General features: G+C 38.0%; 1 protein-coding gene across 1 annotated transcript; it reads right to left on the minus strand.

Moving 5' to 3' along the window:
• Positions 1-316: 316 nt before the first annotated feature.
• Positions 317-15,099, minus strand: SPRY3 (sprouty RTK signaling antagonist 3). The gene is made up of 2 exons (XM_075835996.1): positions 14,648-15,099; positions 317-3,431 (listed from the first exon to the last, which is right to left on the minus strand). Exon 2 carries the CDS (start codon positions 3,331-3,333, stop codon positions 2,461-2,463), a length of 873 nt encoding a protein of 290 aa, XP_075692111.1. The 5' UTR covers positions 3,334-3,431; positions 14,648-15,099; the 3' UTR covers positions 317-2,460.
• Between the last annotated feature and the right edge of the window lie 1,113 nt (positions 15,100-16,212).

Genomic DNA, 16,212 nt, shown 5'->3' on the forward strand with positions numbered 1-16,212 from the left:
ATGGGTACCAGGCATGCAACCAAGACCTGCTTTAACAAGGTCCAGTTATTCAATAAAGCATACACTGATTCTCATAAATAATTTTAATGCTAATATTTTCATGTTTGTAAAAAAAAGATCAAAAATATATATTTTCTTAGACATTTTACATACATTTTCTTTTTGTTACGAATTATTAGTTATATTGTAATCATTGAATGACCTTCATGTGACTTGATATTGGTCATATCACAGGTAGTGGAAATAACCTTCCTTGAAGCTTAGAAACATTGAGGCAAAAAGTTTTATGACCAGTCATGACAATATAGCCTATCAATTCATTAAGAGTGACTTTTATAGTCAGTCGTACATCCAAAACGTAATACGCACACATTTTGTCATCAAAATTACGACTGCAACACCCATATCCCCCACAGTTTAACTGAATGGATTTAGATAACCATAAAAACCTAGGGTTATTTAAGTTGGGTCCAGCAGGATTACAGGGGGGGTCCGAGTGTTTCATCTGTAACATAGATGTCAATACACGACCATATTGTGGCGGTATGAAACCTGCCTTATACAGATATGCATACACGAACATGTATAGTAGTATATGTGTAAAAGAAGCACTCGCACCTTGCATCTCTTAGTCGGACACTTTGTGAATCAATGGGGGTATTGTCATTAATATTCCATTATTGGATGGATGCCTCCATTGTCAGTAGCAGCAGGTAAGATGAACTATGGGATATAAAGATATGTAGCCATCCATATCAAACAATCAGATATCAACTTTTACCAATGTAATATAGTCAGAGTAATGCTAAGTTATCTGTAAATGACTATGAATTACACTGTTTACTGGTACCATTTTATTGAATATTTCATAGAATCTGCCTGTTTGACCTTGAGGGAGACGGAGAACCACTATTTCAAATATTTTTTTAAAAATTTATCATTTATTAAGTCAATCTGAACTGAGACTAACAGCCTCATACTATCCAGCTGCTAATGGACATTTTATATATGAATCTTTGTGGCGGGGGAAAAAAGGGAAGGGCAGAAAATAACCAAGGCTCCTTGGTCAAAGATGAGTATTTTATGAGACTGATGAGATCATAAGTGCTGCTTAAAACTATTACTAAGAGCCAGATGTAAAGAAATGATCTTCCAAAATGTAGGTGCCAGCATTATACTTATCCATGTATTGGCAACCTAGCTCCTGAGTCCCTGATTTTCGAGAAGATTTATATATTTATTTAAACCTTGGTCACTTTGAGAAATTTGCATGTAACACTCCATAATACATGGACAATCAGTAGATATAAGCACCTTTATATGTATATATACTTTTTTGCGGAATTTTTGCAAAGTGCAGTATACAGTGAGTGAGGCTTCAGCGCTCTGCTAAAATTGTATGCCGTTGGTACCTTTTTTGAAGGGTCCGATACATCATTTCATAACAATGCTCAACTTAGTGGAAATGAATGCAATATAATATCAGTTTCCATAAAAAGTTGTCTATGCAAATTTATCCACTGCTGAAGAAGACCTGCAAAACACTGCCAGTAAGGTTTCTATGCAATGGAGATTTCAATCTTAGCTTTATGTGCCACCTGAGAAAAAATGGCAACAAAATGAACAACTATATCAATATAGGGTGTGGTAAAGAAATATAACCTAGCCATGCAAAATATATCTCTTTGGTTTACATCATATTATGATATATGACAAAATGCATTTTTGCCTAGTTGATAACTTTGCTAAAAGCTTCCTTCTAGAATTGGAACAAAAAAATAAGTAGCTCCCAGTATGGATCTATGTGTTCTAGGTGTAGGTTTATAACCAGGCATTAATTCTACTTCAACCAGACATCTTCTGAAGATTCACCTCGTTTTCCCAGTTTGATTCATGTTGACGGTTTATCCCTAATGTCTATACTGTTCTAAAAAGTACAGTTCTTCTTGCAAATGCTATGTCTGCCATATTAAAGTGCACACATTTTTATGTTTATCACAGGGTTTCAAAGTCAATCTTGAGTTCCTACATCAGTATTGTTATTCGGCACTGCCAACATGGTCAAAGGACATTTTACCATAACCCCATAAGTTCACTAAGATGTCACTACTTCAGTCTTTTTGTTAAAGTTTAGGTTTTTGTAAGCAACGAATCTTCAATTCTCGTTTAAATAATTTCCACCATGACAACCGTGTGATATCCTATTATTTACTGAAGATGAAGTGGCAGAGGTATCTCCAAAACTGATCATAGCATTTAAGTTATTATTCTGCTCTTTTCTCTCTTAGGATCATTTATCTGAAATACGTTCAGTTGAAACTTTTTTACATTCTTGGATTGCAAGTGGGGTCTTGGTAAGGCGTTCACTGACTCTGGCACCACGTGTTTCCAAGAAGAAGATAGCAGAGAATATTCAGGGAAATAATGAAGTAGGATTAATTCCAAAATGACCCTTTCAGGTCATACCGGTTTATCGAAAGGCCTTGGAAATGGTGTGCCACTAGATGAGGATATTTTTCTGCAGACCGTGTTGGTGTGATTTTCACAACGACAGCCTGGTCTTTTTACTCTATCATAGCCCTTCTGGCAGAGGGTCATGCAACCTTTCATAGGAGGATAGCAGCATAGACATGGCATGAAGAAAGACAGGAAGCTCATGACTGCCCAACGCGCGCAACAGGAGCCTTGGTTGCAAGAACAGGGATTATCAGCACAGTTGTCCTCATCATCAGAAGAACAGTGGTAGAAGAGGCCTTTGATGCAACAAAGGCAAGTTCCGTAATCTATTACATTTTCGGCAGAGCACAAGCACCGCTGGTCACAAATCCAACAAGAAGGAAGTTTCCGAACTTGCGTACATTCATCACATATACAGCGCCCACACTCTTCACAGATAAAGAGGTGGCCCATATACCTGTGTGACTTTTCCATTAATCCTTTGATAAATTGATCTTGCTTCAGGTCTCCATCCTTGGGCTGTGTCCTCATAAGAGAATGCCTTGAATGAGATGGGGTTATCCCAGTTAGTAGTCTTTGATCTGAAGCTGTGGTGCTTCGAGAAACTGAGCTTATTGTACTGGAATGGCTTAAATCATGGGTAAGGTGTTGTGATTGATGTTGATGACTTTGGCTACGATGAAGATCCTGGTGGTTGTAGGAAACCAGGTGATCATTAGGCCACTCTTGCTTTGCAGCATGTTGGGAAAGTGAAGGATTTGACCAGGTTTGCATGAAGGAGACAGTTGGTCGCTCCACATAATCATTGTTAGCCCTGATGGAACGGATTTGGTCTATGGAAAGGACCTGTTGGATGTCCCCAGTAGAACTCTCCATGATCTTTAGGATTCTTTCCCGTAGCTATGCAAAAAAAGTTCCTCTTTGGATGTTAAGAGTTTTATGTAGTATTGTCCATCAAGGTACGTCTGAGGATCCTGAAGAAAAGAAAATAAATAAACTTACTTTTTTTTGTCTATATTCATTTGATTTTTGTCTATAGAAAAGGTTACACAATGCAATACACTATGATATATTGACTGGGACAAACTCATCATGATCATTGGTGTTTTTTAAATAAATCAGATCTATAATACAGATGGTTTATTGATACATTAAAGGGGTTTCCAATCCACAGGTTATGCCATAAATGTCTGCTAGGCGGGGTCTTACACCGGGATTCCCACCTATTGGGAAAACCGGGATTTCTTGACTCTCGATCCACCGGACAACTAACTTGACAGTTTCCATAACTACCATAGACTTGACTGGAGAGAGCCTTTCCACTCCATTAGTTCTCAGGCTGGACTTCGACAAGCGTGGTGAAACAAGAGTCAATCTACACGTGTTCTCACAATAGTTGCATGTCCCAGAGGTAGGACTCACCTTTTAGACATTTATTGCATCTTCTGTGAATATACCATAAATGTCTTAGAAGAGATAACCTCTATAAGGCTGGGTTCACACTGAGCTTTTTGCAGGCAGAAAATCTGCCTCAAAATTCCGTTTTGGCTGTGGGCGTTTTTCTCTGCGTTTTTAGCCCACAGCCATTGAGCGCCACAGGCAAAAAACGCCGCAAAATATGCTTTCTCTGCCTCCCATTGTTGTCAATGGGAGGTCAGAGATGTAAACGCCCAAAAATAGCGCATGTCGCTTCTTTTTCCCACGAGGAAAAAAATGGGGGAAGAAATGCCTCATCCTCCATGGAAGGCATTTTCAGCCATTTTTGGCGCGGTTTCCGCGTCAAAAAACGTGTCAAAAAAACTCTGTGTGAACTTACCCTAAAGGTATTTTTCAGTTTTAATCCCGAGGCTCATAGTCGTTCCTGATCATGTCTTACAGGTGAGAACTCTGATACACTGTAAGGAGCCATACACCTGTGTCAGTTGGACATGATGAGGACTGGTTTTCAGGCTCAGAATGTAAATTATGTTACCATTCACTAATTGCAAGCAGAGATCTTGGACATGATTGAGCTTTATATCATTAAAACCCAATACTAAAAGCTATTACAGACTGCAAGTCTTAAGTTAATCATACACCTTGAAGTGTAGGTGGTCAGTGAAGCATTTTCCCGTTCTCAGACCACATCTGTAGCTTAAGTTTTCTTTTAGAAAAGGGGAGGATTTGTTGATGATGAAGTCATGTTCCAAGATATTGAAAGACCCCCCTTGTGTGCTATCAAGTGCTAGTGGTCAGAAGTGCACTGTATTCTACCATGCATGGAGATTCTTGCCAAAATTCTCTCATAAAACCCAAAAATTGAAACATGTATGGCCACCTTTGTCTTTCTGTTAAATATTGCCATACTCTATATTTTAGCTTTAAAGTGCTAAGCCCATCTGAATAACCCTTTTCTAACTGAGGACTCAATGGCTACAAGAATAGTATTAGGCCCCATGCACCCGACCGTAGATTTTATCCGTAATTACGGATCAGGTAATTACGGATGAAACTGCAGACCCATTCATTTCTATAGGCCACAGACACCTTTCTGTATATTTACGGATGTGTGTCCGGGCCGTAGAAATGATCAGCAAAATATAGAAAATTTCATATTCTTGTCCGCAATTGCGAACAGCTACGGATGTGCATTCGAATTTGCGGATCCGTATATGTGGACAGTAAAAACCCTTACAGTCACGGGCATGAAGCTTTTCATGGCACCTATGCAAATAAATGGGCAACTTTGTAATACATGGTCGTGCTGAGTCCTCCAGAGATGGAGCCGCTCTTTGCAATGGCTCTGTACTCCTAGCAACGGACTCCCTTTATGTTCCCCAATAATTTGTCCTTATCGGGCCCCTTTAAGTTATCTTACACCAAGCAAGCAAAAAAAAAAAATCACAATCAACATATTCAGAGATAATTTATGTAAGAGAACTGAAGATAATTTTTGCAGGACATCCAATATGGCTAGTATATCTTAATAATATTTCCTTAATACAAGCCCTGATTATAATGTGTATATGTAAAACTCACTCAGTGAAAGTTTTAACTTAACTTCAACCACAGGGGAAATACATGACCTTATCTATACTGCAGTCTGCTTGGAGAAAACCACTTTATTCCTTATTACTGTGGCTCTAATTGCTTTTCCAGGCATTACTCCCCAGAGAGGCTTCCAGGAGACACAAGTAGAGTAAGTGATGTGTTGTACGGTATGCCATTTACACCACACCGCCTAATGCATAAGTCAAATATTCTTGTCTTTCATTATAGAATATTTTAATGGTCAGGATATATTTCTCCACATTTAAGAAGAAACCTTATATTGTGAAAAATTCACTATTAGCAGTTAGTGTGTGACTTAAATATCACGAGGTCTAGATTTGGATGATATCATTGAGCTACTCCTTTTAAGAAAATTGCTAAAGCAAACATTTACTCTAGATGATTCTAACAAAAAATCATGTTTTTACCGTAAACCAAAAGCCTTTTACAAAACGTTATTAGTAATTATTTATTTTAAAATATTTCTAAAATTTTAAAGGGGTTTTCTCATCATGACAAAGCCTTTTTAGAATGAAACCAACCTGGTCATCAGCTGATTTCCACCGGTCCAGCTTCAGAAACCCCCTGTGATGAGTTCGGTGGTAGCTGCAGAAGGCCAAGCTACATGTAGTAATATACGCCAGCCATTCATCTGACCATCTAATACATGGATGGGCCGTATCCACCAGTGTGAGAGACAATCTTTTTTAGCAGCTCTCTATTCTGGCTCATGAAGGTGGGTCCGTGTTGGGGATCCCTCTTTACAAGACATATGGAGAGAGGCTGTCTTCCTGAGACAGCCCCTTTGAGGCTTAATATATGGATAGCCTCCATCCATATAATCTTCAACATTTCATGCATCAAAATTGTAGTATTAAAATAATGATAATAAAAGAGTAGCATTGATAATATTCAGGTTTATTTGTTTTTCCTAAATTGGAGGGTATGCCACTTTAATAAAGAAATTAATTAAATGAACATGCCTCTAACAATAATATAAAAAATAGAATAACAAAATAACTAAATAAAAAACAGATTGATCAAAGTAATTGTGGCTATTTCACACTAGGATAGGTTATTATCTGTAAATCTAGACAGTCCTGGATTGAGAAGTGGTGACAAGTAAGACTAAACTATTAACTACAGTACATGCAAAACTATGGACCCATTACCTATAACAACCAATCAACTTGCTGCTTTCATTTTCAAAAAAGCCTCCGAGAAATGAGTGCTGGAATCTGATTGGTTGCTAAGAGCAGCTGCACCTTTTCCCTTGCACCAGTTTTGATAAATCTCCCCTAATACATATATGTCACGTGTAATTTATTTTTTACCTTTGTTCTGTGTATCCTTATATTTTATAGTGGGTCCTGGTTAACTCGTTATTTCACTTTATTCTCTATACCAACCCGTTAAAGCATGCTCAACGGTCAATAATAATAATAATAACACTGTACAAGTAGATATAATAAAGAACATCAAGGAAGTAGGTAAGATTCAAGAATCTTCGAGGATTCAATGATCTTTAAGGATCTTAGTGTAAATAAGTAACAGCTATATATATATTCTGTATATATATATGTATATACATATATATATATATATATATATATATATATATATATATATATATATATATATATATATATATATATATGGATGTAATCTAAATCACACAACCTTGTGTGGCACCTCTTTCCATGGTGCTTGAGTTGGGTCAATGGTGATTGTGTCATGCCCCAACCCCTCTTATGTCACGCTCCGCCCCCTCTTATGTCACGCTCCACCCCCTCTTGCTAAATTTATGCTTCTGAGCATAAACTGTGCAGTAGCAAACTTTTTTGTCTTATTATTTTTAATGTGGGAACAATGGGTCATAATAATAGTGCAAAGGAAAAGTTTAGATGTCCCTGACAGATGGAATATGCTTTTCTGTGTAATAATTATACCACTGAATAAAAAAAGAACTGTTTTCCATGTGGTCTGTAAAATGCATATTTAGAGTACTTGTAAGGGGTCTTGCTGTAAATGCTGTTTTAGCTGAACATACTTGACATTCTCTGATATATTCACCTAAAAGTCTAAAACGTTATTTCTTACTTAAAAAAATAAAAAATAAATAAAGATTCTCCGCTAAATGTATGATTTTTATTTAGAATCTGATTATTTTATCAATAAGTGATAAAAAGATGGTGAAGTGAGCACTGCCAAGCCTACTGGTATGTTCTCTGACCTCATCTCTATCAATTAGGCTTTGAGCTAAAGACCTGCCTATTTTTAGACAGATTGGTTGCTATGGATGCAATTCCTGACAACCCCATTTTGAAGACCAGTTGTTAGGCAGTGTATGCTGAGCAACCAGTCTCAAATGATTCAGCCCTTCATACTACAGTGAGAATAGTGTTACGCTGGCAGGGAGGAAGGGAGAAGTTAGCATGAAAGCAGTCATGTCATGTCAAACTTCATTTCGGCCTGCTTTGCTTGTCAAACAATAAAAATGCTTTTAATTAAAAACATATTTAGAGGGGTTATCCCACCATTAAAAATCATAATTATTGTATAGATCATAATGTTTTTTTTATTTTTGCCATTTATATGCTGTTAAAAAAGCGATCCAATAAAGCGTTATAGCATTTACTTGCATAGTATGGTGTTCAAAGTGTAAACAGTAGCAAGGTGCAAGTCCACCAAATGAGCTGAGCTCTGGTCGACACGCATGCTCAATCACTCCTCCCACAACCAGGACTCTGCATAGTGATCCTCTATTCACTGCAGGGCAGCCAATAGAAAAAGCTTTCTGTCCTACTTGTCAGGGAAGAAGCAGAGCTTCTGAAACAGTATGGCATTATAGCTGAGTGAACTCCTTGTTCTCAGCTTGTTACTACAGTAAAGCTCAGCATCATGATAATAGATATGAACCCTGCATATGGCCATTCAGTCCTCATTGTTTAATTGTATATTTTCATTGGTTTGTCGATACTGTGGATGTCACACATTATATATCTTCTTTAACTATGGATTCCATATTACCTATCTACAGAGAGAGTAAGAAGGGACTATATTTTCAGCTGTCAGAGGGGGAAGTTGACTGATTATGTTCAGAGTCTGCCCCTTGCAGAACAGTGTAGCAGTGGCACCAAGGGGGACACAGGAAGCTAAAAAAGATGAGAAAAGTAATTTTATATGCTAGAAATATACACTACAAATTACTTTAAGGGTATGTTCACACGGCCTATTTACGGACGTAATTCGGGCGTTTTTGCCCCGAATTACGCCCGAAAATAGCGCCTCAATAGCGCTGACAAACATCTGCCCATTGAAAGCAATGGGCAGACGTTTGTCTGTTCACACGAGGCGTATATTTACGCGCCGCTGTCAAATGACGGCACGTAAATAGACGCCCGCGTCAAAGAAGTGACCTGTCACTTCTTTGGCCGTAATTAGAGCCGTTATTCATTGACTCCAATGAATAGCAGCGCTAATTACGCCCGTAATTGACGCGGCGTTCAAGCGCCTGCACATGCCGCTACGGCTGAAATTACACATATATCAGCCTGAAAACATCCCCGTAATTTCAGCCGTTACGGACGCCCTCGTGTGAACATACCCTAATACAGGTAATAACAGCATTTCTGGAATACTGGTTTCAAAATGATTCATGGGATAACTACATTAAAAAAAATAAAAAATAAAAAAAAATATATATATATGTGTGTGTGTGTGTGTATATTCAGATGTCACTATGCTTTGCTCCATTTGAAACTAGTCTCAGGCAGTGCTGAGCTGGGGTTACTTCGGATCGCCTGGGGAAATGTTCACATTCTACTTTTTAATATAATCTTTGTCGTGAATTAAATCATAAGAACTAGTGATTGGCTTCAAAATCAGCTTCAATGGTCTTCTTCTGGACCTGAGGAGCCCATTGTCAGAGCCTGGGCCAACCAGATGGTCCTCTGGTACTCTGATAGGCCAGTCTGACCCTTTAGGTTAAAGGTGTCATGTACTGGATTTTACATAGTTACACTTTATGTTGATGCTGGGAATGAACCCTAACACAGAACCTTTCTGAATGCGCAGCTCACCAAGATGCTTATTTTAATTCAAGAGGTTCACTGGTTGCAGAAGATCTTATCAGACTTCATGATGCAGATTTGCTTACTAGAACAATCCCACTGAAGGTCATTGATACTTATCTCCTTTCTGTCACTACTTCCAATACGTTTGGTCAACAGATAAGTCCTAAATGGAGTGATGCATGTACAACATAAAACTGGCAAGGTAAAAATTGTAAAGCAGAAAAAAAATTGGTAATATTTATTAATTGAGGAGAAAAACAGGTCCTTTGAAAAAATAACACAGCGTCCATCATAAGGTTTGTGTTGCAGTCCCAAAACCTTTGGTTCATTTGTACAGTCTACTTTTATATTGGTATTTGTTTATATTGTATGCCAATATTATAATTATTATGGTTCATAGGGATAGAGAAATTGTAAGGGGTTTTCCCATAATCAATATTTACCACCTATCCACAGAATAAGTGATAAATATCTGATCGGTGGGGGTCCGACCACTGATACCCCATATAAATGGAGGGGTACTGCGCATGCTTGGCCACCGCTCCATTCATTTCTATGGGGCCGCCTAGCACTATATTTGGCAGGTCCATATAAATAAATAGAGCAGTGGCCGAGAATGCGCTCTACCACTCTACTACTACATTCTTATAGGGCTCCCGGGAACGGCAAGGAAAGTCCGTTCTCGTGGTCAGTGGGGGTCCCAGCGGTTGGACCCCACCGAGCAGATATTTATCACCTATCCTGTAGATAGATGATAAATAATTGATTATGGGAAAACCCCTTTAAGGTTGATTTTCCTTTTATACTGATCACCTCAAAGTTTTCTTGTACCTCTTTTCCTGAATGCACATAGCACTCCATGTTGTGTAACTCTCACGTGACGTATAAGTATATAGAATGTGCTGAATCACACAGTGGGTTGCCCACAAGTTGAAATTGGCTGCAATGGAACATATTGAGCAAGTGTAATTGTTATGTCTACAATGGTTAGTGCTATTGGATTGTGATTTAATGGAGAAAAATCTTTGCTGCTTGAGTCACATGAACATTGCACCATACATCTTAAGTGCCCATGTATTGTGGGCCTTTTCTTGTCTACGCCAGTAATTCCCAACCTTTTTACCATGAAAAAAACAAATTCTCTCCTGGGGAACCCCTACAACTACCCTATCCCAACTTAAAAGGAGACAACTCTTGCTATAGTGGCCTTTGGCGAACCTCTTACCAGGTTCCAGGAAATCCCAAGGTTCCACGGGACCCTGCCTTGGAAACACTGACATTAAATCTATACCAGCAAATAGTGGTACTTTATGAGGAAGACCCCTTATTTGCACAGGCCTACATTGTCAACACTTTTCCAGGGTTAACGGCACACTGCTTGCACTTCAGATGTACAAACAGTATTCTATTTGGTATAAAGTAGTTTCCATACCCTTTAATCAACTAATACTACAGACCTGTATAGATTAACTGCTAAAATGTCGCTTTAAATGCTCTCTGAATGAAGATGTTCATTGGTGCAATGTCTTGGTGGAAGGCCATGTTTGATCTCCACCTCTGCAAAGGGGCTTGTGCTTGTTGATGGATGGCTGGTCAACATCAAGCTATGACAATTAAAGAATATTATATAGTAATAGTTTCAGCACAATAGGATATTAATTTAATTATGGAGGACAGTATATGTTCCATTGCTACTTGATGTGATGCAGGACTGAAAATAAAAGTAATAGACTAAATGCCATTGTCATGTGGAAAACGTTATCCTCCTCTGGAGTACACTATTGGCTTCAGTACAAGCTAAAGATTGGTAGCAATAATAAATGGTCATTGGATGACTCTGAAAATATGTAACTATGACAGGAATGATATAACAGACCTATTGATGCAATGTCACAAATTTATTCAGTAGGTATTTGAAGGTGAATTGCATTATAATAACTCTGCAATGCTGGGTTTGGACTTGCGAGCTTCCTACCTCTGCAACAGGACTTGGGCCTTGATGATGGATAGTTGGTATTAAAATAAATCTACTATTTAACATGATGTCTGAATATCAATCTGTATTTCAGAATTTGAGAAGACTTCTTATAGTAGTGGTTGCAGCGAAATGGATTAGAGTGGTGGGAAGGGCAGTAAATGTTCCCCTCCACTGTTGACAGATGTAGACTTAGAGCAAAAAATCTAGTTCAGGAGAAAAATGTAAACCTCCCATTGAGGACACTGTATATTTCGGCATGTAATAAGGCTTAATAGGTGGCCATTTATTCTGTATCAGACCTACTGCTGCAAAGTCACATATTAAGTCTGAAGGTATCTGAAGGTGAATTGCATCTTTATAGGTCTGTCTGCAATGATGGGTTTGGATTTGTCAGCAGTAAAAACATAAAATAAAAATTTAATGCATAATGATTGGGTTTATATCAGCTAAGGTCTACATAAAAAAAAAACCTCAAAGACTGTTATGTAATTACTGTATGATTGCAAAGGGTTAAAAGAGAGATGTAAAAAAAATAATCTTTTTGTCTAGTTTCACTCACCACTCACATATTTTTCATTAATATGAAAATAATTGGCTTGTGCTAACAATATGGTTTACGATGGTCCACAAGACCGTAATAATCAATCTTTAGATAGATATAGAGACACATGCACATTCTAGTAATATGATGGACTACAGATGTTATGTTTTATAATCTCCTCTAGAGGCAAATGCTTTGGTGCCTATGAGTACGCCCAATACATGTTCTTACACTCAAGGCAAATTCATAGACTCAATACATGTTCAGAGAGCTAAAGGCACATTCATAGACTAAAGGCACACTCATAGATTTAAGGCACATTCATAGACTCAAGACATGTTTAAAGGGATCAAGGCACGTTCATAGACTCGAGGAATGTTCATAGACTCAAGGCATGTTCATAGACTCAAGGCATGTTCATACACTCAAGGCATGTTCATACACTCAAGGCATGTTCATAGACTCAAGGCATGTTCATAGACTCAAGGCATGTTCATAGACTCAAGGCATGTTCATAGACTCAAGGCATGTTCATAGACTCAAGGCATGTTCATAGACTCAAGGCATGTTCATACACTCAAGGCATGTTCATAGACTCAAGGCATGTTCATAGGCTCAAGGCATGTTCATAGACTCAAGACATGCTTATAGGCTCAAGGCAAGTTCATAGACTCAAGGCATGCTCATAGACTCAAGGCATGTTCATAGGCTCAAGGCACATTCATAGACTCAAGGCATGTTCATAAACTCAAGGCAAGTTCATAGGCTCAAGGCAAGTTCATAGACTGAAGGCATGTTCATAGGCTCAAGGCATGTTCATAGACTCAAGGCATGTTCTTAGGCCCAAGGCATGTTCTTAGGCTCAAAGCATGTTCAAAGACTCAAGGCATGTTCATATACTCAAGACATGTTCATAGCCTCAAGGCATGTTCATAGGCCCAAGGCATGTTCATATACTCAAGACACGTTCATAGACCTAAAGCATGAAGACATGTTCACGGGCCTAACTAAAGACGTGTTCACGGGGCTAAGACATGTTAATGGAGTCAAGGCATCTTCATAGAACCTTAATTGAGACCCTATTTTGTCTTACATATATAACATAAATCTGTCTTAAAAAAGACAGCAGAAAATATTTTAAGAAATTTAAAAAGAAACCCTTCAGGAATATCATCCTTGATGGACTAGATCCATCTACTGGTTGGTTTATAATCCTTAACCAGTCATGAGAGCAAGGTCCACACCTTTGTATAAGAAGCACTGGGTATAGAACAGGAAAAGGACATTTTATATTGTGACGTAAACTGCTGTAAATGACAAGAACCTTAAGAACTTGCTGTTCTATACCGATGGATTGAACATGGTGAATGTGGTTAAGTCAAGGTTCTCAGAACCAGTAAATATATAATGAAGCACATTCTCCTGCTGCACTTGAGACTCTGCTATTTTCACTTGACAACTCCCTTTTTTATTCATATAAATCTGAATGTTTTGTTTTATTTTTACCCTATTTGTTAAGGTATAAACATACTACACTTGTCAATCCCATTATCTCCGTTCTGTATAATATTCATGTTCCATTGATTATATACATTTTCTATTTGTACGTTTATGGTTGATACCAATATACTTTTGTCATAGTCATCTGTATACATGTCTATTCATTAATGATTCTTGCTTTATAACTGTATATATACAGACACACATATGTCGCAGGGCTGAATATGGCATAACCCATCATTCATGACATCATGATGTGTTATCTGTGCCTTTACATAGGACTGCAGTTAAATCCTACTGAATAATCTCAACTCAATTATCAGGGTACACTGACTATGCAGCCCCAAGTAGTTAAATTACTAATTTATCTCTAATACAGCGGAGTGGTTTTGTATGTACGCTCATGAATTATTTGCTGTATTTCTAAAGATTTATATATTTTTTTTACCTAAGAAAATAAATGTTACATATTAATGCAAACAAATGCTTATAAACCTAGCATTCCGTTATTTGCTGCAACTGAAAATTTGAATTTTTTTACTTTTTGGCTGTTTTATTTCCGAGGATAAAAAAGGGGCCAAATGTTATATTTCTCAAAATTATAACACAGGCATCAAGCAATCAAAAATTTTCATCATTTTAAAAAGTTACGTAAAACTGTTACTTTAAAAAAAAGTAATACAATAGGAAAAATCCACCATAAATGTTAAAATTCTAAATTGAGTAATATGTTTTTCCAGAGCAGAAATGACAAATATATGTTGTTTTTATGAAACACATCTTGTCCTCTGGCCCTATATAGTGATCTAATGTCTTTCTAAGTCATCCCTTTCAGAAAAGATTCATGTCCTCTGCAATCTCTTAAATCAATAATTATTTTTATTTCCCTTAGATGAAGAAGACATTACAGATTCCATCCAACAGATTCCCAGGCTGCCTACTATAGATATTCAAAAATCTGAGCCAAATTTTTGAAAATGTGTCTTCTTATTTTTTAATGAATATTTTCTGATATTTCTAATATTGAAGAAAAAAAGAAAATCATAATTCATATCATCAACTTACCTATGTGAGACTTTAGGTCCATGGTGCTTTGAGTATAGTCCCCACCCAGATCCAGGTAGTTACTAATTCTCCGTCTTGCCCTTTGTATGCATCCTAGTTATCAGAAAAGTCTGAATGAATACTCCTCCTTGATCGTGGTCTATAGAAACGAAGGTGTGTCTCCAAAACGCCGAGCCAGCAAACGCACAAACATGCACAATGTATGCGGATAGCAACAGAAATGCTATAGGCAAATGTAGGCAAAGCTTAGCAGTGCATACTTCCAGGATTGGAGCTGCATCACTGAGTATTTCAGCTAAATCCGCAGCATTGGCTTTGGTTTAAAGGATTTGTTCTGTAAACATCTGTATGTCAATAAATATATAGGGTCGTGCATGAGACGGGGCTTCTTGGCTCACTCCCTGTATACATCTCTGCTCAGCACAGGCTGATTGTGTGAGGTGGTGCTGATCTGTGACACTCTGTTTTGTGAATGCGGATATTCTCAGTTATCTTGTGAATGAGTTAAGGGGGTGGAGAGAGGTGGAGTCGGCAGGGCTTTGTCAGTCTACTCACTGGATGTGTGGAGTCTCTGTTTCTCCCTCTCATTGTATAATCATATCTCCTTATAGGAAATGTCGTCTTCTCCGCATCTACCTTAAAGCCCATTAATGGCCGTGTCATCACTCACAGTCGCTCGCTTTTCTTTTCCCAAAGTCACTGAATCCCATTCAACGCGTCCCCAAAAGACGGGATTATTTATGACAGTATTTTATTTTCTACAGTCCAGTTTGTCGCAGGTTCTCTCTCACTCACTCATTCTCTCTTGTTAACTCTCATTCCCCCTCTCTCTCTCATTCTCTCTCTCCTTCCCTTTGCTGTAGTCCTAATGCTTAAGTGGCGTCATCCTTTGGAAATTGAATCGGTCCATTAGATCTCCCCATAGGCTTCTCTGTATCCGGTCCCATGGCTCTGACTGCAACAGAATTAAACAAGGAAAAATAATGCAAAAATGATTTTAAAGCAGCAATTCATCTGGCTGACGCTCAAAATAGATTTTTAATATTCGAGTTATATTTTTGGGATTGTAGTTTCTTTTATTTATTTAAAATATTTTTTTTTATACTGGGGCAGACATCAATATTCTCTTCAATATTAATTGAAAATAAAATACCAACAAAGGGGGATGCCTCAAAGATAGTTAAAGGGGTTTTCCAGCAGAAAAATTTAAACCTGCCAATTGCTAGAAGGGGGGGGACTGCAGTCCCGCGCCACCCTATCCCTACAACCGTTGTGAGGAGTTCAAGTGGAGCACGAGCATATGCTTGCAGGTGAGGGCTGTGGTCTTCTGCCAGCCATGGGGGCCTTAATGGATAGGTAATGTTTTCTGTTGGAATTCCCAATGAAAGACTATTTCCTATAAACTTAAACCCTGAATATCTGGTCCTACATGGATATTCCTACCTTAGACATGTATGGCATATCCATGTAATGTATGATAGATGCGGGTCCCAGCTCAGCTGTTTCCGTAGCTCTTATAGGAATCAATGAAAAGGACCGTGTCGCCATTTCTCAATTTGTTCTCC

The sequence above is a fragment of the Rhinoderma darwinii genome, chromosome 8 (genome assembly GCF_050947455.1).
Source record: "Rhinoderma darwinii isolate aRhiDar2 chromosome 8, aRhiDar2.hap1, whole genome shotgun sequence".
Lineage (NCBI taxonomy): Eukaryota > Metazoa > Chordata > Amphibia > Anura > Rhinodermatidae > Rhinoderma > Rhinoderma darwinii.

Bases quoted from the DNA above. Each gene is read 5' to 3' on its own strand.
- SPRY3 (XM_075835996.1), bottom strand. From the start codon at position 3,333: ATGGAGAGTTCTACTGGGGACATCCAACAGGTCCTTTCCATAGACCAA.